The sequence below is a fragment of the Aquarana catesbeiana genome, linkage group LG06 (assembly GCF_042186555.1).
Source record: "Aquarana catesbeiana isolate 2022-GZ linkage group LG06, ASM4218655v1, whole genome shotgun sequence".
In the NCBI taxonomy this organism is placed as follows: domain Eukaryota; kingdom Metazoa; phylum Chordata; class Amphibia; order Anura; family Ranidae; genus Aquarana; species Aquarana catesbeiana.
In genome coordinates, this window is record NC_133329.1 from 347289514 (window position 1) to 347315095 (window position 25582).

Here is a 25582-nt window from a genome sequence, read left to right on the forward strand (position 1 = left end):
ATTTATTTTAAAGTCAGCAGCTACAAATACTGTAGCTGCTGACTATTAATATAAGGACACTTACCTGTCCAGGGATCCTACAGGCTTCACAGCTGGTCTCCTACTGTGCATGCGTGAGTCACGCTGAGCTTTCTGAATGGTCCCGCCATCTTCTGGGACCTGTGTGTCCCAGAAGACAGAGGGGGAAGGAAGAGGGGCTGGAAATGTTGTAGATCACCGATCTTACCCGGAAGTGGGAGCGGGTACCTGGCAAAACCGGGTACCCGCTCCCCCTTTCCCCCCAAAAAGTGCCAAAAATGGCAGTGGAGGGGGGGGGGGTGCAAGCTCCTTTGGGATATAGCTCCACTTTAAGTACTGGATGTAAGTGCAAATAAAAAAAATATCACGGACAGTACTCATTTTATTTTTATCAATGTATAGTAATCTTCTATGATTCACATTTCAGCTCTTCTATATTGCTTCCAAATCTGATGAGCAGTATAACATATAATCCTACAAGCATGTTTGATATCTACTCTGGGCTGTGCATGCCTGGTAAATTTCTTGATGAAGACTCCCTGGGCATATTCATGTAAAATGCCCAAAATTCTAATGTTAATTCTTAATTCAAAAAAGCAGGAGCTCTATACAGTCAGAGTGTGCAACTCTTCATCCTGTTATGGTGAGTATGCCTAGCAGCCCTAGAGGATCTGGAAAACTGATTTAATTCAGTCTGCATTGTTGAATTAAATATGAATCCAGGCTCTCAGTGTTGTAGATGTATTGTAATAATAGCAGTCTGAGCCGCAGCACTCGGAAGGGGCCCATATGTTTCATATTTAAGGTCTGAGCTTCAGTTACAGTTTTCTCAAGAAAAGGTTCACTGCAGATGGTTGGACAACGTTTCCCAACTTTGAAAGATATCTTACTATTAGTCCATCCATAGATAAAAGCATAAATGGTGGTCAGACAAGAGAAATTTCAGTCTTAAGGTAGTGAAAAGAATAATGACAATGTGAAAAGTACAGCAATCAATTAATACTTCTATAACAAGGCATGTTTACTTCTTTAAAACACCCCTTTATTTTACATTGCCCTTCAAATTATTTTTAAATTCTAATTCAATGGTCATGTTAGATGATTCTTTAGGATTTACTTGTCGTTTCATTTTGTTTACCTACATTTCTTCAAAATTCCTTTGAAGCTGAAGATTTTAAAATGTATTAACAAGCATGCACAGGTTTAGTCCAGCAAAATACAGTGGAACCTCGGTTTGCGAGTAACGCGGTTAACGAGCGTTTCGCAAAACGAGCTATGTATTTCTAAAAATTCTAACTCGGTTTGCGAGTGTTGCCTCGCAAAACGAGCAGGATTCAGGCCAAAAGCGGTGTGCAGTACTTTGGCCTGAGGTGGGGGGCGCCGGAGCCGAACGTCGGCGTTCGGAAATGCACGTAAAGGCCCGAGGACAGTTCGGCTGACCTCGGCGAACCTCGGAAGGCCTTGTGAACGGAGTCTTTCCAAGGTTTGCCGAGGTCAGCCAAAGTGTGCTCGGGCCTTTTCATCCGTTTCCGAGGCTCTCCAGCGCCCCCGCCTCTGGCCGCATGCGGTATTGCATCCCAATGAAGTCAATGCGAAACAAATTATTTTCGTTTCCATTGACTTCAATGGGAAAACTTGCTTTGATATGCAAGTACTTTGGATTACGAGAATACTCCTGGAACGGATTATGCTTGTAATCCAAGGTTCCACTGTAATTATGTCATACAGGATTAGATATGTAATATAAGCACCTCTTTCTTCCTCTACATGAGTTCAAGAGTGCTGTTCAAAAAACTACTGATAACATGGCTGGATTGGAGTGGGATTTGGCCAAATGAATACAGTGGGTTGCCCTTAGTACATTATTGCCTGCTCCCCTTTATGGATTAAGCCACCTGGTCTATTTGAATAGGTTTCCACAAAAAAGGAATTGAGCCTTGTTGCTAATATCTTGGTAAGAATTTTCGCATTGATATTTAAAAGAGATATAGGTTAGATATAGCTAGATCTAGACTGTGGTTCAGTGTCTGGTTTAGGGATCATGACCATGCTGGCCCTGAATGATTCCTGGGAGAAAGGTTTTTCTGGTTATAAGATAGTTAAAGATATGTATAAACAGTTACCTTTTTAAAGGTGAATGCCTGTTTGAACTCTCTTTGGAGAAGTACATCAAGGTGACCACCGGGAGTATGAGTACTCCGCACCCCCGGATGAAAAAGGCTTGCACACCTATCAGTATGTCTTCCTAGCCTGAGGTTAGGAAGGGTTCCTTTTATCTCTCTCAGTCTTCAAATGCCAACTTTAAGACAGAAATGTACTTTCATAAGAAGACATGGTGCTCCAAGCCAGCCAAGTATGATGCCAAGGCGAATCACAGTGATGGGGCACCCATACTTTTGTGAGGGACATTTGTCAGCCTTTTGGTCCCAACAAATATCAGAAGCATGGGTCTAGAGTGTGGTTTCACACTCTGCCTCCTCACAAGATGAGGGAGCCTCCTAACTGTTCCTCCAAACTGTTCCTCCAAGCCTCCAAATCCAGCTCTTGTCCCAAGGGGTCATCACCCCTGTACCCACAGTGGAATGTTTTCAAGCTTTCCACTCAAATCACTTTATGGCTCCAAAGCTGAATGGAGACACTCATCACATTCTGGACCTAAATATTCTCAAGTTGTTTCTGCAGGTTCAGAAGGTTTGTATGGAAAATGTCAGGCTGGTCCTTGCCTTTCTTCTTCTGAGGGATTTTCTGGTCTTCACAGATATCAGGGATGCTTATCTGTACATTCCCATTTTTCTGCAACACCAACGCTGTGTTTTGCAGTGGGTGACCAGCAATACCAATTGGTTGCTCCTCCATTTGGCTTGTCCATGGCACCTCAAGTTTTCACCAAGGTATTCACTCCAGTTTTGGCTTTGTACCACACCAACTGATGCGCCCTACCTGATGATCTTTTGTTGAAGAATCAGTTTCCCCTGTCCCTCATGGGGAGCATTCTGCAGAGCTTCAGGTGGATCCTTAAACTGAGGAAGTCATCATTGGACTTGTAGCACCCTTTAGTTAGGTAAGTACCAGAGTGAGGATTTTTCTAGCAGAGTAGGAAAATTTAGGCAGGCCTAGCTGGTGGCTAGGCCTGTTTGTTTTGATTCTGGGCTGGGAGTGGCTCAGGGCTGGATGACTCACAGGTAGCATCACTGTCCCCTCCCTCTTCTTTTTAGAATGTGCTAGATAGAGGAGTTTGCAGTTTGATATAGGTGCAGAACCAGAGGAGTGGACTGTGGGAAGGCCATTGCAGCCAGGCTTGCTGGCAGGGCTTGAAGAAATCTATCTGGGATCAGTAGCTGGGAAGAGGATAGTTAGCACCAAGATTTGCTAACCTAGCTGTAACCCTTAATCCCACCCTATATACCCTATACTGCATTTTTTCAGTCTTTTTACCTTTTTATTTAACTAGTAATCCTGACAGTGATGCACAGCCCTGGGGTGACAACACATACTCATTGTACTGTATCTATGGAGGGGGAGCATTGTCAACCTAGGATGCTCTTCTGATTCTCATCTCCATAACATGGGTGGAGGGGGAAGTTGTTGTAATTCACAGACAAAAGCTAGGAAAGCTAACACTGAGATTTCAGTTCAGTGCACAAAAAGTTACAAGGAGGTTGGATTTCTGGCAGGATCAACATCTATTTTCTGTACTAGCTGTAAATGTGCTTAGCCAGATTCATAATACAAAACAAAAAAAAAAACAAACAAAAAAAATGAATTAATGCAATTACCACATTTAAGGACTGGTAATTTGCAATCTGCTACAGTTTTGTTTGTTTGTTTTGTTTAGATATCCTTTAACTACAGTTTAGTCCAATTCTTAACCTCAATCTAACCCTTATAATCCCAGTGTCTCTGAAAGGTAGGTTTTCTGAAACAAATTAGATTTTCTTGCAATAGATTACAATTTATTAGGATATGGTAAAATATAAATTATGTTTGATAAGGTGCAATGTTGACATATAATAAACACCTTCTTAGCGTAACATGACATAACGTTAGAGGTTAAAAATTCAGCAATCTTTCAGGAACACAAAACCCACATTAAATTGGTGAAAGATATTTTAAGACTATAGAAAGGGTTTGAGAAAAAAACAGGTAGTTGGATTGGAAACATGAGACTCTGGGCAATTACTGAAATTAATACCCTGAATAGCTTTGTATAACAATATTTATAATTAACCCTCAGCCCCTCCATCCTTGAGAGAGTTGAGATGCCCGTGATTTAGCCTTTACTAATAAGGATTAAGTGGCTACAGTCCAAAAATAATCTGGACAAGGATATATGTCGTACCAAGGCAGACACTGAATCGTCACAACATGCATGGGAATTGCATAAGGCCCACTGAAAAGTGCATTAAAGCCAAGGGAAGGGGGAAGTTTTCTTTTTATACTTTAGAAGTGATGCCTTGGAAAATAGAATCTACACCTACATCAGTGCAGAAGACTTTGCCAAAGTCCACAATGAACTGAAAAAATACTTTGCTTATCTGACCTATTTCTGGTGCTCCAAAATTTTCCAGATTTTACAATGTGGCTGTACAAAGTAAGTACATTATCATAAACAAATGATACTTTTATGCTTTCTATTACGCAGAATAATGATAGCACACATAGACTAAGTAGTCTGCCCATTTTCCCTCTTAATGCTTTTTCCATAGACAAATTTGTTATTATGCATAACATGATTTTCTTTTCATTTTCCTACTATACCTGTTACTTTACCAGTAAAACAATATTATCTAACTTAAATCTCCAGTAATGAATGAATAAATATTAGCATATTAGGTATTTACAAGAAGTATGAATTGTGATAAATCTGCTATTAGCTGTAATAGCAATAGAAAATAAAATGTGTCACTGCTGTGATAGTAGTAGTTGCAGTACAAACAATATTGTTTTTTTTTTTTTGTAGAGTTTAAAGTTGTGACAGATGTGTTAGCATTAGTACTATTATTATTACTATTATAATACAGGGTTTATATAGTGGCAACAGTTTGTGCAGAGCTTTACAAAATGTAACTATTCATAGCAGTTGTATTTGTATAGAACTAATCGTAGTAATTGCACATATTAAAGCAAAAATAGTAGCAGTAGTAACAGTATTAATAGTAAAGTAGTAAGAGTAGAGTAGTAATTTCTGCTATATAAGTAGTAGAGAAAAGTGGCTATTTACAATCGTAGTTGTACTGATAGAATTAGTTGTTGTAATAATAATTGTAACAGTAGTAGAAGGTTTGATTATAACATAGTGATTTTAGGAGTAAAACTTTGTTGTAGCAGTTGTGGTTGTAACAGTTGTAGTAAAAGTAACAATACTACTCAAAGTACCAATAATAATTGTAGTAGTGAAAACAACAGTAGTTATTACAGAAATAATAGTAGAGAGTAGTGAGTGACAACTAAGTGATAACAGAGGTAGACTTAGCAACAATAGTAGTAGCTTTGGTTGTAGTAGTTGTTTTAGGAGTAATTGGTTGATGTAGCAATAGCAGTTGTTATGCCCTGTACACACGATCGGACATGGATCGGACATTCCGACAACAAAATTTATCGGATTTTTTCTGATGGATGTTGGCTCAAACTTGTCTTGCATACACACGGTCGCACAAAGTTGTCGGAAAATCCGATCGTTCTGAACGCGGTGACCTAAAACGTGTATGTTGGGGCTATAAGCTTTTATCTCTTAATTTATTCTGAGCATGCGTGGCACTTTGTGCGTCGGATTTGTGTACACATGATCAGAATTTAAACGATCGGATTTTGTTGTCGGAAAAAATCAGACGGATTTTGTCGTCGGAATGTCCGATCAATGTCCATTCGTGTGTACAGGGCATTAGAGTAATACTGTTAGTTGTTGCTGTTACAGTGGTAGCAGTACCTCTTTTTTGTTGTAGTAAATGTATTAGTAGGAAAGTTGTTGTTGTTATTAAACAAATAGAGATTTTTTTTCCTGTAGCTAGCTATTGTTAACTAACTAAGACCAGTTTTTAGAGCTGTTGGTTGTTGCTGTAAAGTTATAATAGTAACTATTGTTGTAGTAATCGTGGTAGCAGTATTTTTGATTGTGGTAGTTGCAATAAATAGTTGTATAAATAATTGGTTTGTGCTATTTGCAATAAATATTATTACTAACATTTTTAAGGTTGTACACACAATGCTAAATATTTTAGTGTATACACAATTATGATTAGATCCAGAAGAATGGGACACCAGACCCAAGGTTACAATCTATATTTAAACCTTTCTACAGATAGACACATTTCAGTGAAAAATGAAATAAATGAGGGATTTCCCACATGCAACTAAGTTCAGTTGCAATATGTAAACATTGTCATTAGAAAAGAGCATAGGTCCCAACTAACCATTGGCATGTGCAGGGGGTGTGCCAGGTGTGCCTGGGCACACCCTAATCACTACGTGTGTATTCCCCTTAATGCCCTGGCTTCCCTCTGTGTTGCTCCTTTTCCCCCATCAGTGCTGCTGGCTTCCCTCTTCTCCTCTCCCCCTGGCTGCTGCAGGGGATGTTCCAGAATGGAGAGCAGGGGAAAGGGCTAGTAATAATGTCATTTACTTTTCCCTTCCTTTTCTAAATGAACACAGTGAGCACACTCACTCACTGTGTTCATTCATAACGGAAGCACAGTAAACTGCGTTTACTATGCTTCAGTTTGTGAATGAACAGGAAGCCGCTCAGCACACAGCACTTCCCAATCATTCACTGTGCAGTGCAGCTGAGGCTGCAGAGAAAGGCATGTGTGTTTGAGATTTGGGGTGCACACCCTAATGCAATAGGCTGCACACACCTATGCCCCTAACAAAAAGGGAGCACCACCGATAACCCTACTGCTGTGCTATCATGTTGCCATAATCTCTACAAGCACATGGACATTAATTACTGATATCCCAAGGTGTTTGTCTGCAGATCTTAGTTGCTCTTTAATACACTCTATCCATTCACGCTATCTAAGTACCTATACACATCCAAATTATTTGCAGAGGTAAGGTTCTATAGGGACTCTAACAAACTTTCCCATCCAATTTGAGATTATGTATGCGCCTCTCAAACTTTTTTTTCTGTTATCCTCACACAGTACTGTGACCAGCCAGATCATGTACTGTAGCTCTTTTATATTTGGCAGATTTGGCTACCACTGTGAATGATCCTATTTGTTGCAGATGTGGTATGCTAAAAATGCATGTGTATGGTGCTGTGCTGGCTAGATTGCATTAGGGTGCCATTAACTTAATGGTGCCACCAGGCATCACACTGAGCTTTGTGTGTTACTTACCATGTGATGCATTAATACTGGAAAATTGTTCTTAGCACATAAGGTGAAGCTCATCTTTGAATACCCAGCCATGTGCAGGGGGAATTCGAAAAAAGGGAGTTTTGCTTGATGTGATTGTATGAATGAAGTGAACACAGATTCATTTCATTAAAGTGTTACTAAACCCAGGACCCTGCATTCACTATATCTGGTCTCCCACAGTATATAGAACATGGAAATGCAATTATTTTAGTAAATATGCACTCCTGAATACTTTTTCTCATCAGCAGTATATAGCAGTCTGGTGACTTCTATCAGTGCCCGGCCGAGCAGTGGTTAAAGCTTGTAGGAGGAGTTTTCATTCTGCTCTGACTGTCCTCTGAGGCTCTGAGGACCCCTGACCCTCTGAGGTTGATTTACTAAAGGCAAATTGACTGTGCACTTTGCAAAGTGCAGTTGCACTCTACAAGAGCAGTTGTTCCAGAGCTTAGTAAATGAGCAGAAGCTCTGCTGACTTCCATCATCCAATCACGTGCAAGCAAACATGCTGTTTTTTTATTTTCCTTTGCATGTGATTGGGTGTTCTTTGCAAAGTGAAGCTTTACCTCATTTACTAAGCTCTGGAGCAATTGCACCTGCAGAGTGCAACTGAACTTTACAAAGTGCACAGTCTAGTTGCCTTTAGTAAATCAACCCCTCTGTGTCTGGACAGTGCTGAATTTCCCTGTGCTGATCACATGCACTCTCCCAAGAAAAAAAAAAAATCTCTAGCACTACACACCAAACTGAGCATGTGCAGCTTGCCCCCCAAGACTCTGTTATATCAGCAGATATCTGTGCCGTACATTTTATCTGGTCATGTTTTTTTATTGAGTTACTTCTTTCAAATGTGTAATGTGTGAATACGATTCTGCAGCCTGATATTTTTCACCTGTCCAACAGATCCTTAGAATTTATGGCACTGTTGAACTGAGAACAAAGATGACATCAATTTTCTGTTAATATTGTATGAGTGATTTCTTGGAGGCAATTTGTTCTCTTTGTAACAGAAAGTATTTCTTTAAATCAATTGGGTCCAGGCACAGCCAAGATTTATTTTGATAAATCATAGGAACTCTCTCTTTAATGAACCCTGTTTGCCTGTTTCTAGTTGCAAAGTCTTTCAAAGACAATTTTAAGATATGTGACCAGTTTCTGTGTGTCCTCTGTTTCTATTTCTTGTGCATCCAGAAAACCTTCAGATTTGAGGTGTCCTAGACCTAGAGTACAGGTTTTGGTAGCCTACGCAGTCTGAATTCTGAGCCATGTCATCACTCAACCTAAATGACTCCTCCTCTTTATTGTTTCTATCTAGTGCATTGCAATGGTTGATCCTGACATCCCATAACTATTCAGAAACCTACCTCCTCTTACTTTCAGAGCTTAGACGGTTGGTAACTAGTGTAATTGTTAAAGTGTGGTTTCTACAGGGCAAATAATTAGGCATGTTTTAAAACCGTGTAGTGTGTGTCACTGGTGCAATACAAACCATCTAAACAATAAATAAGGGGAATAAAAATCCCGTATGTATGGTTTGCTGCAGCTAAATTGACTTCCCTTAAGTAAAATGAAAGTGTAAATCAAATATATATATATAGATATATATATATATATAGATATATATATATATCTATATATATATATACAGTATCTCACAAAAGTGAGTACACCCCTCACACTTTTGTAAATATTTTATTATATCTTTTCATATCTTTTCACTTTGCTACAATGTAAAGTAGTAAGTGTCCAGCTTGTATAATAGTGTAAATTTGCTGTCCCCTCAAATTAACTCAACACACAGCCATTAATGTCTAAACCGCTGGCAACAAAAGTGAGTACACCCCTACGTGAAAATGTCCAAATTGGGCCCAATTAGCCATTTTCCCTCCCCGGTGTCATGTGACCTGTTAGTGTTACAAGGTCTCAGTGTCAGGGCTGGGCTCAGACCTTCCTTCTTTGAGCTGGCCACTCAGCTGTCGGCTGATTGCCAGCTCCTATCTCCCCACAGTGACTCAGCTGTTGATGATATCCTGCTCGTCAGTCCTGCCTACTTAAGCCGTCCAGCCCAGATGATCTCTGCCTTCACCTTGGTCAACATCACAGAGACTATCTCCTGCGTTCCCCTTAAATACTTGCTTGGCTGACATTCCTTCTGGCTCTAGATCCTGCTTGCTGTTCCACTACGCTGATCCCTGACTTTCTGGCTTGTCCGACTATCCGTTCCGGTTGCCAAACTTTGGCTATGTTTTGACTACGTTTGTTCTATTTACTTTTATTATTAAACAAGTGTGATTTAACTGTACTTCTGTCTCGGTCTGATTCATGGTTTCTGACATTCAGGTGTGAATGGGGAGCAGGTGTGTTAAACTTGGTGTTATCACTCTCACTCTCTCATACTGGACTGGTCATTGAAAGTTCAACATGGCACTTCATGGCAAAGAACTCTCTGAGGATCTAAAATAAAGAATTGTTCCTTTACATCAGTGGTTCTCAACTCCTGTCCTCAGGACCCACTAACAGGCCAGGTTTGCCAGATAACTGAAATACATCACAGGTGATATAATTTGCTGCTCAGTATTTTAGTCTGCATCTCCCCAAGATAATACTTAAAATCTGACCTGTTAGTGGGTCCCGAGGACAGGAGTTGAGAACCACTGCTCTACATAAAGATGGCCTAAGCTATAAGAAGATTGCCAAGACCGCACGGTGGCCAAGACTATACAGCGGATTAACAGGACAGGTTCCACTCAGAACAGGCCTCACCATGGTCAACCAAAGAAGTTAAGTGCACATACTCAGCATCATATCCAGAGGTTGTCTTTGGGAAATAGATGTATGAGTGCTGCCAGCATTACTGCAGAGCTTGAAGGGGTGGGGAGCCTGTCAGTGCTCAGACCATACGCCACAGGCTGCATCAAATTGGTCTGCATGGCTGTCGTCCCAGAAGGAAGCCTCTTCTAAAAATGATGCACAAGAAAGCCCGCAAACAGTTTGCTGAAGACAAGCAGACTAAGGACATGGATTACTGGAACCATGTCCTGTGGTCTGATGAGACCAAGATAAATTCATTTGGTTCAGATGATGTGAAGTGTGTGTGTCAGCAACCAGGTGAGGATTACAAAGACAAGTGTTTCTTGCCTACAGTCAAGCATGGTGGTGGGAGTGTCATGGTCTGGGGCTGCATGAGTGCTGCCGGCACTGGGGAGCTACAGTTCATTGAGGGAACCATGAATGCCAACATGTACTGTGACATACTGAAGCAGAGCATGATCCCCTCCCTTCAAAGACTGGGCCGCAGGGCAGTATTCCAACATGATAACGACCCCAAACACACCTCCAAGACAACCACTGCTTTACTAAAGAAGCTGAGGGTAAAGGTGATGGACTGGCCAAGTGTGTCTCCAGACCTAAACCCTATTGAGCATCTGTGGGGTATCCTCAAACGGAAGGTGGAGGAGCGCAAGGTCTTTAACATCCACCAGCTCCATGATGTCATCATGAAGGAGTGGAAGAGGACCCCAGTGGCAATCTGTGAAGCTCTGGTAAACTCCATGCCCGAGAGGGTTAAGGCAGTGCTGGAAAATAACGGTGGCCACACAAAATATTGACACTTTGGGACAAATTTGGACATTTTCACATGAATAGCTGTAAGTTGCGTTATTTTGAGGGGGTAGCAAATTTACACTGTTATACAAGCTGTACACTCACTACTTTACATTGTAGCAAAGTGTAATTTCTTCAGTGTTGTCACATGAAAGGGTATAATAAAATATTTACAAATATGTGAAGGTTGTACTCACGTTTTTGAGATACTGTATATACATTGCATATAATATGTTTTAAAACCCATGCACCAGCAATAAATATTCACTTTTCCTTCACTCCCCCCCCCTCCCACTGATATGTACAGTGCTTAGGAGCAAAGAAAATACTCAGTACTACTCAGGTGTGATGGAGCATGTTACTTTTTCCATGTGATAAAACAGGTGCTTGACTATTAGTCCAGCACTGTTACATGGGGCAGGTAGCTCCACTCCAAAATGTTGAACATCAAAAGTCTTTATTACAAAAAAAAGTTTCAAGCAAGCTTTGTATGTTTAGCCATCTTGTTTCAGAGGCTCAAAGCTGGACCCTTCATCAGGGTTTGATGATCTATGTATGCAAGCTACAGGCAACAGCTGATGATGAGCTTGCCTATTTTTACTGCATAAAATCTTTTTTTTAGGTATAAATTATTACTGACAATTGATTTCTTGTTCCTACATGACTGTTCCCCTGTGCACAAAGATGACTCCATTAAGACATAGTTGGACAAGTTTGGTGTGGAGGTACTTAAAGGGTTTGTATGGGTTCGATTTTTTTTTTTTTAAATAACAAACATGTTATACTTACCTCCACTGTGCAGTTCGTTTTGCACAGAGTGGCCCCTATCCTGTTGTTCTGGGTTCCCACGGCGGCTGTCTCTGCTCCACCCCGCTAAAGCTAACCCCCTCTTGGAAGCTCTTTCCCGAGAGGTTAGCTTGCGGGCGCGCTCCCGTGTCATACACTTGGCGTCCATAGACGCCAAGTGTATGACTCGGTCTCGCCCCCCCGGCGGCCGCGTCATTGCATGTGATTGACAGCAGCATGAGCTAATGGCTGCACTGCTATCAATCTATCCAATCAACGGCCAGACTCAGTGGAGAAGAGGATGCCGGGGGACGCGCACAGCAGGTGAATGGGCTCAGGTAAGTAAAACAGGGGGGTGGCGGGGCCCATGAGGGGGCCCATGACAGCGAGGTGTTTTTAGCTCTTTCCCGAGAGGTTAGCTTGCGGGCGCGCTCCCGTGTCATACACTTGGCGTCCATAGACGCCAAGTGTATGACTCGGTCTCGCCCCCCCCGGCGGCCGCGTCATTGGATGTGATTGACAGCAGCATGAGCTAATGGCTGCACTGCTATCAATCTATCCAATCAACGGCCAGACTCAGTGGAGAAGAGGATGCCGGGGGACGCGCACAGCAGGTGAATGGGCTCAGGTAAGTAAAACAGGGGGGTGGCGGGGCCCATGAGGGGGCCCATGACAGCGAGGTGTTTTTTCTCCTTAATGCATAGGATGCATTAAGGTGAAAAAACACGAACCTTTACAACCCCTTTAAGTAGCCTGCACAGAGCTCTGAGCTTGAAACACAGATTGTGCACCATGTCTTCCTATCCAACATCAATACCTGACCTCAGAAATGCTCTTGAATGATTATGCAATGGGTACTAATTCCCACATACAGGCTCCGAAATATTGTGGAAAGTAAAGACTGAAGAGTGAAGACTTATAGCTGCAAAGTGGAGAGGTAATTACACATTAAAACTAAACTTAAATGCTAATGGGTAGCTTTTTATGGCAGAAGCAACTTTGTAAATGCATCTTCCCTACCTGTTAGCATTTTTTAATAATTGTACACTGAGTCACACATGTGCAGATCAATGTACAATCTTGACATGTTATGAGTTCCTGATCAAAGTAACTTCTGAATGCTTTCTGAGAGTTCCATCAACCTTGGCTGACCAATCAAGATGGCCAAGGACTCCAAACCTGAAATGGGGAAAATGAAAGTGGTGACGATGAAACGATGAGGGGGAATTCAAATACCACTGGAGGAGGGCCTTATATGTGGTCAGTCTACATTAATGTGCAAATGTGTTTTCCATACTTGCACATTATGGCAAAAACTTTGGAGAACCCTCTTGATTTAGTTTCACTTTATTGTTGTGTATTGTTTTTAATGGGAAAGTCTGATATCCCCCAGTTTGAGTAAAATAAACTTTTATACTGTATGACTATGTAGATAATTATCGTTTTCTGTCATTTCAGCAGGGAGAAGAAGAAGAAGATTTGCTTGAAAGATTTAAAGAGGTAACTATAGCAAATACAGCCTATTCAACAAAACATTTAGCAGCTTTAATGACACAAATTAGAATTTTAAACGTTAGTCTTTTCTGCATGAATAAAGTAGCTGATGTTCACATTTTTCTGTTGCAGCTATGGATTGTTCATCCAGCATTGATGGGCACCATGACCTCCATCATTGTGTTATTTCTCTGCTGGACCATTAGAGACAGTGTAAAAATGAAAGGTATTCCTGAAAAACATGTCTTTGTCACCGGCTGTGACTCTGGCTTTGGAAATTTACTGGCTCAGAGACTTCATAGAAAAGGATTTATCGTCATTGCTGCCTGTCTGACAGAAAAAGGAAGCCAGGAGCTAAAAACGTGCACATCTCCGACACTGAAAACAGTCATATTGAATGTAACCAATCCCAAAAGCATTGACAGTGCTGTGGAATATGTCACTGCAGAGACCGGCAATAAAGGTAGTATATATTTTCTAACTGGCAAAAAGAAACTTCTTTCAAAACACATTTCTCTATTAGCATTGTTATTATACAGCTGTCTGTCATATGGTGACCCTTCTTCTGCAATTGTAGGGGACCGAGTTCATTTTTTCAGCCAAGCTATAGTGTTTATTTATTTAGTTTCCTCTTCCTTTTATTTCAATCTTGTTATATAAAGGTTTTCATATACATATGTAAAAAAAAAAAAAAACAGAGCTTAAATTTACAATAGACAAAGAAGTTCCATTATAAAAAGTTGCATACAATTAAGATGCAACGGGGGAGATTTACTAAAACTGGAAAACTCTGAATCAGGTGCAGCTGTGCATGGCAGCCAATCAGCTTCTAACTTCAGTTTGTTCAATTAGGATTTGACATTTAAACCTGGAAATTTGGTTTATGTAGAGCTACACCAGATTTTGCACGCTTCAGTTTTAGTAAACCCCTCCCAATGTCTACTTACTGATTACTAAGGGTATACTTATACTATATATTAAAATAAAATGTCAATTTTTTTCCATCTGCGGCTTTCCAGCAACGAATGTTTAATACACCTACTCTCCATCACCTTACTAAGATATCATACCGGAACTACTTAACTATTAGCAGAGACTGAGGAGAAAACTACTAACCCACCTATCCCCTTTACCCCCCTCCATCTCCACCCCCTCCTCCCCGCCTCCCCTCCTTCTGCTTTCCCCCCTATCCTTTCACCTCTCTGACTGTCTTACACCATCCACTAAGCCCCCGTTTTACTACCTGTGTGTTCAAGACAGAGCACCAAGTTGGCAACATTACATCCCCTTGGATCAAATTATCATATAAAGGCCCACATCATTATTCACGCATATGGAATCTACCTTGACTACTTTTTAACACAAGACAGAAAAACAAGCTATGGTATTTAGTAGTATTCATTTTAAGCTTAACTACAGCTGATTGTTGTACCTGCATAACACTTAATCTCCCTGTGAATTTTAAGCTGGATACTCGAGATATTCATTGTTATGTACAGGCGGCCCCCCTAGTTACAAACATCCGACTTACAAACGACTCCTAATTACAAACGGAGGGAGACAACAGGAAGTGAGAAGAGATCTACCACTAGGAAGGGAAATTCATTCCTGTAAGAGTTTTTATGTGAAGAAAGGTGCCTCCACTGAAGCTTTATCACCAAGGCTTGTTTCCACAACAACCCAAAATTTTCAAAAGCCAATTGTCATTGGGATAGAAAGTGAGGTGAAATCTTCTGAACAGGGGCACAGACAGCAAAACAAATGTTGCAGGGATGAAACCCTTCTCTATGCTATCCAAAAAGCTTAAAAATATTTTTTTTGGCTGGAGCTACACTTAAAAAATGTACCTGTTCCGACTTACAAACAGATTTAACTTAAGAACAAACCTACAGACCCTATTTTTGTAACCCGGGGACCCCCTGTACATGCCTTTGACACACTTGTTTTACCCATAACAACCAATGTTCTTTGATTCCTCAACAAATGTATGATAATACTGTTATCCAAAAAAACATTTTGGAAAAAAAAAGAAAGAAAAAAAAAGTGAGGAAAACAAAAAAAAAATTATTTTTATTTTTTTTTCAACATTTAGTAAGATCAAGAAACCCAATTCAGTCATCATGGATTTCAGTGCTTATTTTTGTTTTTGTTTTTGGGGAATTCACTAGGGATAATAGGACATAAACATGCTGTACTAACTGTCCTCTAATGGATTCAACTTAAAGCTAAACTCCAGGCTTAATGTGGTATTAAACCCAAAAGCAAACACTTATTATCTTGCACCCTACCAATTCTTAGATGTGATGGCTGAGATAGTTTTCTTTTTTAGGCTTTCTTTCTTGTATTTGCACCTGGTGGTCCTGCCAGTAAGTCTGTTCCTTTTCAAAAGGGAAAAGAAGATACCGTCTAAATTGGGATTTTAATGGCAACAACACCACTAATATGAGTAAAAGCAAAAGTTTATTAATACGTGTAAAAAAGATCAATCACACATGTAATGATCTAGTAAAAACAAAGCAAAAACAAATGATATAGTCATTGCAAGCATAGTATGTATAGGGTTACTCTCCTTTGTCCGAAAACACTCTATGGTACCCAACACATTTCAGGTTCAAGTCTTTCATCAGGGGTACTTAATGGGAGAACGTATATTCAAATACTTGTCAGGATAAAATAGAATAAGCGGTGCAATGCTTAGCTGGTTTATTCAAACACACATGGAAAGCATCACTGCAAAGGATGACTTCCAATGGAGATCTCCAACACTGCCGCCCAGTCAAACCTGGGTGTCCCACGGAGGTCCCCAAAATATCTGGTTGCAAACCATAGAAGTTAAAGGTAAATGGCAGGGGAGGGTTATGTATGGGAGAGATATCAAAGTGTGGTTCTTCACAGGGCCCTTAATGGTCCTTAGATGAGCGGTCTTATAAATATGTGGCCTTACACCCTCACCCTGTATGTGTCCTTATGGAGTATCCCTGTCAGAGCGCCATCCTTCCTGGCAGTGCTTTTTTTATTGTTTATGAAGAATTCACTAGTGATAATAGGACACACAAATGCTGTACTACCTGTCCTCTAATGGATTCACCTTAAATCTAAACCCCAGGCTTAAAGCGGTATTAAACCCATAAGCAAACACTTATTATCTTGCACCTTACCAATTCTTAGATGTGATGGCTGAGATAGTTTTCTTTTTTAGGCTTTCTTTCTTTTATTTGCACCTGGTTATCCTGCCAGTAAGTCTGATGCTTTTCAAAAGAACATGCTGTCTGCTGTAAGTATGTTATCCTTACCTGCTCTGTGTAATGGTTTTGCACAGAGCAGCCCCAATCCTCTAGTCCTCAGGTCCCCCCATCAGTGCTTCTGGACCCCCCTCCCCCTGCTGAGTGCCCTCAGAGCTGCTTGCTCTGGGGGCACTCAATAAATGGTTAAAGAATAATTGCATCTTTACCTAGGTTAGTGTGGTGCTTTTTCAGCTAAATTTGATTTGATTCCATTACTTTGCATCTTTATAAAGCCATGATCCACATCTGTTCAACAAACTGTCCGCCTGTACATGGGTAATGTCTGTCCTTCTGTTATTGACCCATGGCTGTTATTCTGTTACAAGTTTGTGCTTGCCTAATTGTACCATCCTGGTATTGACCCATGGGATGTATCTGATTGACTTCTCCCAGCTGCTGAATTCTAGATGCTGTATGCCCTTGTTATTGACCCATGCAGGGTATCTTGTTTGTATCTTCTAAATTGCACACTTTGTCTACTGCCTTGTTATTGACTCATGTCTAGAATTAGTTTTACATATCCAGTCTTCAGAACTGTGCACTTTTTATGCTTTCATTGACTGACATGCAGTTTACATCTACTGCATGCTGCATTGATCGCACATTCTTTCTGTATCTGGTTTACATGTCTTGTCTGCGTAATGATACTCTTACGTACAAGAGAACTGACATATTTTCTCACTGTGGGGTTGATTTATTAAAGGCAAATAGACTGTGCACTTTGAAAGTGCAGTTGCTCCAGAGCTTAGTAAATGAGGTTAAGCTTCACTTTGCAAAGAATGCCCAATCACATGCAAGGAAAATTAAATAAAAAACAGCATTTTTGCTTGCACATGATTGGTTTATGGAAGTCAGCAGAACTTCTGCTCATGTACTAATCTCTGGAGCAACTGTTCTTGCAGAATGCCACTGCACTTTGCAAAGTGCACAGTCTGTTTGCCTTTAGTAAATCAACCCCTACTTATCTGTTTCCTGCTTTGTAGTACTGTGCATTGGTTATTGCAATCCAAGTTTATGTTCATCCAAGTCGATGAAAACAATGCAATCCCTAAGCATAGCTCCCAACTGTCCTTGATTTCGGGGGACTGTCCCTGATTAGAAGCAATGTCCCTCCGAGCAATTCACTTTTTATCTTTCAAAAAGTGTTTCCCAGTGCTAAACCTTTCATCCAAATTCTAAATTGCTGCATTTGTAAATTTTAAAAGCCAATATAAAGGAATAATAGTCTTAAAAAAATCTCTTGTGGATTTAATTAACCTTTTAAGCATCTGTTGTGATGTGAAACACTTTATCTGTTCTCCCCTGTTTTCTGTGCATAAGATATGACTGTTTTTGGATTTTAATCTTTCAATAAAGATGCCTTCAGTGGTGTGGAGCCGTCCAGGGTTTTTCCTTCCTTCCTAATTTGAGCAGAGCCAGCACCTGCAAGATCATATAGGGCGGGTGTCATCAACAGTTCTGGAGCTTTTGAGCTGCAATTTTTCTTTTTTTAAACTTTTTTTGGGTTAATTCTCCTTTAAGGGGGTGTGGCAGGAGGCGTGTCCTATGCCTAAATACTTTTGCTAGTAGGTGTCCCTCATTCCCATCTCAAAATGTTGGGAGGTATACCTAAGTGGTTAATATCTGATCTCAACAATTGTCAACAGAAAGATGAATTGTTGTGGGCCCTTTAAAGTTCCCTTTAGTGGCAAAACTGGTAGAAATATGGATGTCGTCTCAATAGTTGATATAATAGCTCAACATGTGCCTTAATAAAAATACACTATACTTTCCTCTATGACCCACTAGATCATAACACTGCCCATCTCTCTTCAAGTCCTGCTACCCCAGGGATTACATAAAGGTAATATACAGACAAAATTAGGTACTGATACTAATTATATTTCAAGACTGTTTCCAGAAGTTGAATTTTGTGACGCGGGACAGGAAGCGAGATACAGACATAAATTAAAACCACGCTTAAAGCACAATGAAATGCTGCAAACTTTTTTTTTTTTTATGGGCCCCAAGCATGACTCAGTGTACATTACTGCTGACAGGCAAGAAGAAGCATTTATGACAGAAGAGACCACCAGGGTCTCTTCTGTAAAAAAAAAACCTTGCCTGTCAGTGGTTTGGTTTTTCAAAATTTTGAGTGTAATTCTATTCACATATGTGTGTCATGTATACTCGTGTGTATACACCGACAGCAATAAATAGCTGACGGGAATTATAACCTTCAGCTACTTACTAACCAGCGGTGAAATATGACAAGGGTTCCAACCCTTCCCACTCCATTCAAAATTAAAAAATAAAAGTTTTGGCTGGGCAAACACTTTATTGGTTTATAATAGTTCACAAAATTAGAATAATTGGCTCAGTAATATCATGCTTAGTATAACTGTGTAATTATTTTCTCACTTAGGTTTGTATGGTTTGGTTAATAACGCTGGTAGAGCCACCCCAATTGGACCCACAGACTGGCTGGATATGGAAGACTTTCACCGAGTTCTTGACGTAAACCTCATTGGACTCATTGAAGTCACTTTGAAGTTTCTACCTCTTTTAAAAAAGTCCAGAGGAAGAATTATCAATGTTGCTAGTGTTATGGGAAGACTGGCCTTTGGAGGAGGTGGCTACTCCCTGTCAAAGTGCGGTGTTGAGTCATTCTCAGACAGTTTGAGGTAAGTCATGGCACGATCTCATGTGTTCCTCGAATCTTGTAATCATTTTGTCACTGTGCAACACAGGAGTCAGCTATTTAGTATTTACAGTGGGGAAAACAAGTATTTGATACACTGCCGATTTTGCAGGTTTTCCTACTTACAAAGCATGTAGAGGTCTGTAATTTTTATCATAGGTACTCTTCAACTGTGAGAGACAGAATCTAAAACAAAAATCCAGAAAATCACATTGTATGTTTTTTAAAAAATGTTTTTGCATTTTATTGCATAACATAAGTATTTGATCATCTACCAACCAGTATGAATTCCGGCTCTCACAGACCTGTTATTTTTTCTTTAAGAAGCCTTCCTGTTCTCTACTCATTACCTGTACTAACTGCACCTGTTTGAACTCGTTACCTGTATAAAAAACACCTGTCCACACACTCAATCAAACAGACTCCAACCTCTCCACAATGGCCAAGACCAGAGAGCTGTGTAATGACATCAGAGATACAATTGTAGACCTGCACAAGACTGGGATGGGCTACAGGGCAATAGGCAAGCAGCTTGGTGAGGAGGCAACAACTGTTGGCACAATTATTAGGAAATGGAAGTTCAAGATGACGGTCAGTCTGCCTCGGTCTGGGGCTCCATGCAAGATCTTACCTCGTGGGGCATCAGTGATCATGAGGAAGGTGAGGGATCAGCCGAGAACTACATGGCAGGACCTGGTCAATGACCTGAAGAGAGCTGGGACCACAGTCTCAAAGAAAACAATTAACACACTACACCGTCATGGATTAAAATCCTGCAGCGCACGCAAGGTCCCACTGCTCAAGCCAGCGCATGTCCAGGCCCCTCTGAAGTTTGCCAATGATCATCTGAATGATCTAGAGGAGGAATGGGAGAAGGTCATGTGGTCTGATGAGACAAAAATAGAACTTTTTGGTCTAAACTCCACTCGCCATGTTTGGAGGAAGAAGAAGGTTGAGTGCAACCCCAACTACACCATGCCAACCGCAAAGCATGGAGATGGAAACATCATTCTTTGGGGCTGCTTTTCCGTAAGGGGGACAGGATGACTGCACCGTATTGATGGGAGGATGGGTGGGGCCATGTATCGTAAGATCTTGGCTAACAACATTCTTCCCTCAGTAAGAGCATTGAAGATGGGTCGTGGCTGGGTCTTCCAGTATGACAACGACCCAAAACACACAGCCAGGGCAACTAAGGATTGGCTCCGTAAGAAGCATCTCAAGGTCCTGGAGTGGCCTAGTCAGTCTCCAGACCTGAACCCAATAGAAAATCTTTGGAGGGAGCTGAAAGTCCGTATTGCCCAGTGACAGCCCCGAAACCTGAAGGATCTGGAGAAGGTCTGTATGGAGGAGTGGGCCAAAATCTCTGTTGCAGTGTGTGCAAACCTGGTCAAGAACTACAGGAAACGTATGATCTCTGTAATTGCAAACAAAGGTTTCTGTACAAAATATTAAGTTCTGCTTTTCTGATGTATCAAATACTTATGTCATACAATAAAATGCAAATTAATTACTTAAAAATCATACAATGTGATTTCTGGATTTTTGTTTTAGATTCCCTCTCTCGCAGTTGACGAGTACCTATGATAAAAATTACAGACCTCTAAATGCTTTGTAAGTAGGAAAACCTGCAAAATCTGCAGTGTATCAAATACTTGTTCTCCCCACTGTATATCAAACCAACGCCTAGCAAAACTGGACCAAAGGAAATGCTGTCAGCTAATTTGGCCAGTTAAACCAAGAGTGAGTACAACTGCATGTCAATAGGAATGCCAGGTCTCTGTAGACATCCTCAGGCTGTTTCACAGAATGGTTTAATTTTTCCAGCTAGTCACTCATGTTCTCATGTTGCTCTCATAAAATACGGATATTGTTTTGAGGAGTCTGCTCATCCAATACCAGTGCCCTAATTCTTTTTACAATTGGGAAGACAACTATTACAAACTCAAATGTCTATCAGAACCTTTATTATGTGCGGTTGGATTGGCTCAGCACCAAACTAAAAGATACTCAACTAGCTCTGAGTACAAAATTGATATAAAGTACCCTCAATAATTCTATGTGTTCTGTACCGGAGCTGTCAAAGCATAGGAAAAATAAGTGATCTATAGGATTCAGTTCAGTATCTGCAGATGAAGTACAAGTTTCAATATACCCTATGGCCAGAGAAAGATTAAGGAACAATGGGTTCCTAGGCAAGGAAGCAGCTTTGACCCTTTCATCCCTTCAATTGACATTAACATTAGGAATTGCAACATGCACAGAGAAGTCATGCCATCTACATGGCTTGTACTGAAGTGGCACTATCAGACATTATTTGCCTAAAAATACATCTGCCCTTGTAATGTAACAGACAGGTTCACAGCTTTGATCAGTTGAGCTAACTCCCCTGATTTACTGCAGGAGCACAGAAGTTGTAACTCGGCCCCCTGGACATCCACTAGGCCACTGCAAATGTACTATATAGGGTTGCAAGCACAGTTGCAGACTACCCTTCTTTAGTTTAATCATGATGATCAGCAGAAACCATATTGGGGACACATGACTCCTCTGCACAGAAGAATGGGGAAGACCTATGATTGGCATGTAACTTTTTAGGCAATATTAACCTCTTAACGCTGACAGCCCCAAAAATGTGGCCTCCTGAAGGAGGCTCATATTTGCTAACTGTGCTCTTGGTACAGCTGTGCTTGCGGTACATACATATATACATATTTGCGTATGTACTGCAAGCACAGCTGTGCCAAGAGCACAGTTACCGGCGGCTAATGGAAAGCTCCCGATCGCTGCTTGCAATCAGGAGCTTTCCAATCATGTAACTGCCGCAACAGCCAATCACGGTGGTCACATGATCATAAACCCCTGCATCCCAGCATTTGAATCCCCTTAAAGGGCTGGGAGGTCCTGATGCTAAGGTGCTGGGTTAAGGTTCTGGGTTAAGGTTCTAATTGAAAGCAGTGATTATTTGTTTTGTCTCTAAGATAACATTGCTGATATGATGAAGCTGCTAACTTTATCTGGTGATGTACTCTAGTTATGGCTCTATTTTTGTTGAGGTGGCATGGCAGTAGTGTGGAGAGGGACAATTGGAATACCATGCCTCATCAATTATTGATTGATATAAAAAAAAAACTGAATGTGTATACCCAGCTAAAGTCCTTGCATTTATTTTCTCTAATGAAAGAGATTCTGGTGTAACTCAGACTTCTGATCCCTACAAAAGTATCAGGAATGCAAGGAGTTTTTACACAATTTTGGTCCTAAAGCCTAGTACACACAAGCCGAAGAGTATCGACCGATTCAATAGAAACCGGCTGACATTCAGCCCGTGTGTGTGGCAGCCGGTCCGACAGAAGCCAGCTGTTCGGCTGGCTTCTGTCGAAGGCTCTTGACCAAAAAAGGTCTACCAATCTACCGACCGGCTCTCGGTCAGAGATCTCAGCCAACGACTGAGAGCACTAATCAGAGTGTTGTTTCGGGGGGGGGGGGGGGGTGTACGAGGCTTTAGCCTACCAGCAGAGCAGAGGCTCTTTTTTCATTGGAGGAAGTCTAACTTCAGTTAAGATAAAAAGCATTATTTTCTATGTAGAGAAGATCAGGCTGCAGATGCAGCAACACCTTTCTGTTATTGTGGAAGAGTAATATTGCCATGGAAATATTTGATGCGACTGGGAGAAATGGGTCATGGATTGTGTTTCTCCCAGACACCTTGGGAGATAGAGAGGGCGAAAGACATTATGTTTTTTCCGATATAGTTAATGTACTGTTAAAGCTAAGTTCAAAGCAAATCTAAAAGACATAATGTAAAGCAGCTCTGTATTCAGTTATGCATCAATTTTTTTTTTAAATACAAGCAATACATTTGACTTTGTATGAGCCTCTTCCAGTCCTTGTATAGCAGAGCTTGTAATGGGAGATGGAGAAGCAGCACAAGAAGCCAATCAGTTGTGCTGCAGTGTTCATGTGCTATCAATGAATATATTGACAGAAGGAGAGAGTGGAATGAAAGAGCTCATCTGTCTGTTTCTTCTACTTTTGCTGTCCGGTCACATGCTGGGGGAGGGATAAGACCGGTAGATGTATCACAACTTGGGTAGAGAAAACTCCAGTCTCCTGCACTGCAAGATAGGGCTGTGTGGCGTGGCAGAGCTGTGTAAAACTCAGGACTAGATACACAATAATACAAATCCCGTGACATGTTGACAGCTCCCTTATGTGTATTTCATTTTTGCATTTACCTTTCTGCTTGGAGTTCAGCTTTAAAACAAAAGCCTGTCATTATGTTGATCAGAATGTAGCTATACACTGAGCAATCTATTACAGACACCTGTCTGTCTGTATTTATGGAATTATCTAATTAACAACCAAACTTGTGGCAGCAGCACAACTTATAAAATCATGCAGATGCAGGTCAAGAGTTTCAGTTAATGTTCACATTAAACACCAGAATGTGGAAAAATTAGACCATAGTGATTTTCACAGTGAAATGATTCTTGTGCCAGACAAGCTGGTTTAAGCATTTCTGTAGTTGCTGAACTCCTGGGATCTTCATGCAAATCAATCTCTGTGTGTAATGGGGGGTAGGTCCCTTTAATGCCGCTCTTGCCCAGGTGATTGCTGAACAGCACGCCCTGCCTATCCTTACCTCTGGGTATTTATGGTCCACGGGAGGAGGATGAGAAACTTTGGGAGGAAGACTTCTGCAAGAAGAGAGATGGACAACTGCTCTGTCACCATAGGCGCGCGCATGGGGTGTGTGTCAGATGTGCCTGAGCACACCCTAATCACCCTGTGTGGCGTAAATACCACCTGCTGCCCAGGTCCTAGTCCCACCCCCCTTAATAGCAGCGCTTCGGGCTTCCCTCCTCTCCACTGCTGCCAGCTGCTGCTGCGGATAAACAGGGGGATGTTTCAGGATGGAGAACAGGGAAGAGGCCAGGGAAATTTACTGGCCCCTTCCTTTTCTGGATAAACACAGTGAGTGATCGGTACTGATCACTCACTTTGTTCATTCATAACTGAAGCATAATATACTGTGTTACTAGGCTTCAGTTTCTGAATGAACAGGAAGCCGCTCAGCACAGAGCACATCCCATTCATTCACTGTCCAGTGCAGCTGAGGTTGCAGAGAGAGGGACTGGTGAATCTCTGTCCACAATCCCTTTCTCTATCTCAAAAGTGAGAGATCAGGGGTCTGTTTAGACCCCTGATATTTTACCAAAGACCCTTAATAGGGCTCCCAAGAAAAAAAGATAAAGAACTACTGACACCATCCACTGCTCTACTGACACCATCCATGTTTTAATGAGAGAGGCCTGTAATTGTCATCATAGGTATACCTCAGCTATGAGAGACAAAATGTGGAAACAAATCCCGACAATCACATTGTCTGATTTTTGAAAGAATTTATTTGCAAATTATGGTGGAAAATAAGTATTTGGTCACCTACAAACAAGCAAGATTTCTGGCTCTCACAGACCTGTATCTTCTTCTTTAAGAGGTCCTCTGTCCTCCACTCATTACCTGTATTAATGGCACCTGTTTGAACTTGTTATCAGTATAAAAGACACCTGTCCACAACCTCAAACAGTCACACTCCAAACTCCACTAAGGTGAAGACCAAAGAGCTGTCAAACGACACCAGAAACAAAATTGTAGACCTGCACCAGACTGGGAAGACTGAATCTGCAATAGACAAGCAGCTTGGTGTGAAGAAATCAACTGTGGGAGCAATAATTAGGAAATGGAAGACATACAAGACCACTGATAATCTCCCTTGATCTGGGACTCCACGCAAGATCTCATCCCGTGGGGTCAAAATGATCACAAGAACGGTGAGCAAAAATCCCAGAACCCCACGGGGGGACCTAGTGAATGACCTGCAGAGAGCTGGGACCAACCTAACAAAGACTACCATCAGTAACACACTACGCCGCCAGGGACTCAGATCCTGCAGTGCCAGATGTGTCCCCCTGCTTAAGCCATTACATGCCCGGGCCCGTCCGAGGTTTGCTAGAGAGCATTTGGATGATCCAGAAGAGGATTGGGAGAATGTCAGATGAAACCAAAGTAGAACTGTTTGGTAGAAACACAACTCATCGTGTTTGGAGGAGAGAGAATGCTGAGTTGCAACCAAAGAACACCATACCTACTGTGAAGCATGGGGGTGGCAAAATCATGCTTTGGGGCTGTTTCTCTGCAAAGGGAACAGGACGACTGATCCGTGTACATGAAAGAATGAATGGGGTCATGTATCGTGAGATTTTGAGTGCAAACCTCCTCCCATCAGCAAGGGCATTGAAGATGAAACATGGCTGGGTCTTTCATGACAATGATCCCAAACACACTGCCCGGGCAACGAA

At 41.3% G+C, this 25582-nt stretch overlaps 1 protein-coding gene across 1 annotated transcript in view; it reads left to right on the plus strand.

The window, feature by feature from the left end:
• Positions 1 to 4334: 4334 nt before the first annotated feature.
• The window catches only part of LOC141147034 (retinol dehydrogenase 7-like), a 32105-nt gene continuing 10857 nt past the window's right edge, over positions 4335 to 25582 (plus strand). Inside the window, exons 1-4 of the mRNA XM_073634006.1 lie at positions 4335 to 4609; positions 13221 to 13262; positions 13389 to 13719; positions 18945 to 19203. Coding sequence (XP_073490107.1) covers positions 4595 to 4609; positions 13221 to 13262; positions 13389 to 13719; positions 18945 to 19203 — 647 coding nt within the window. The 5' untranslated portion in view covers positions 4335 to 4594. The remainder of the gene's footprint in view (positions 4610 to 13220; positions 13263 to 13388; positions 13720 to 18944; positions 19204 to 25582) is intronic.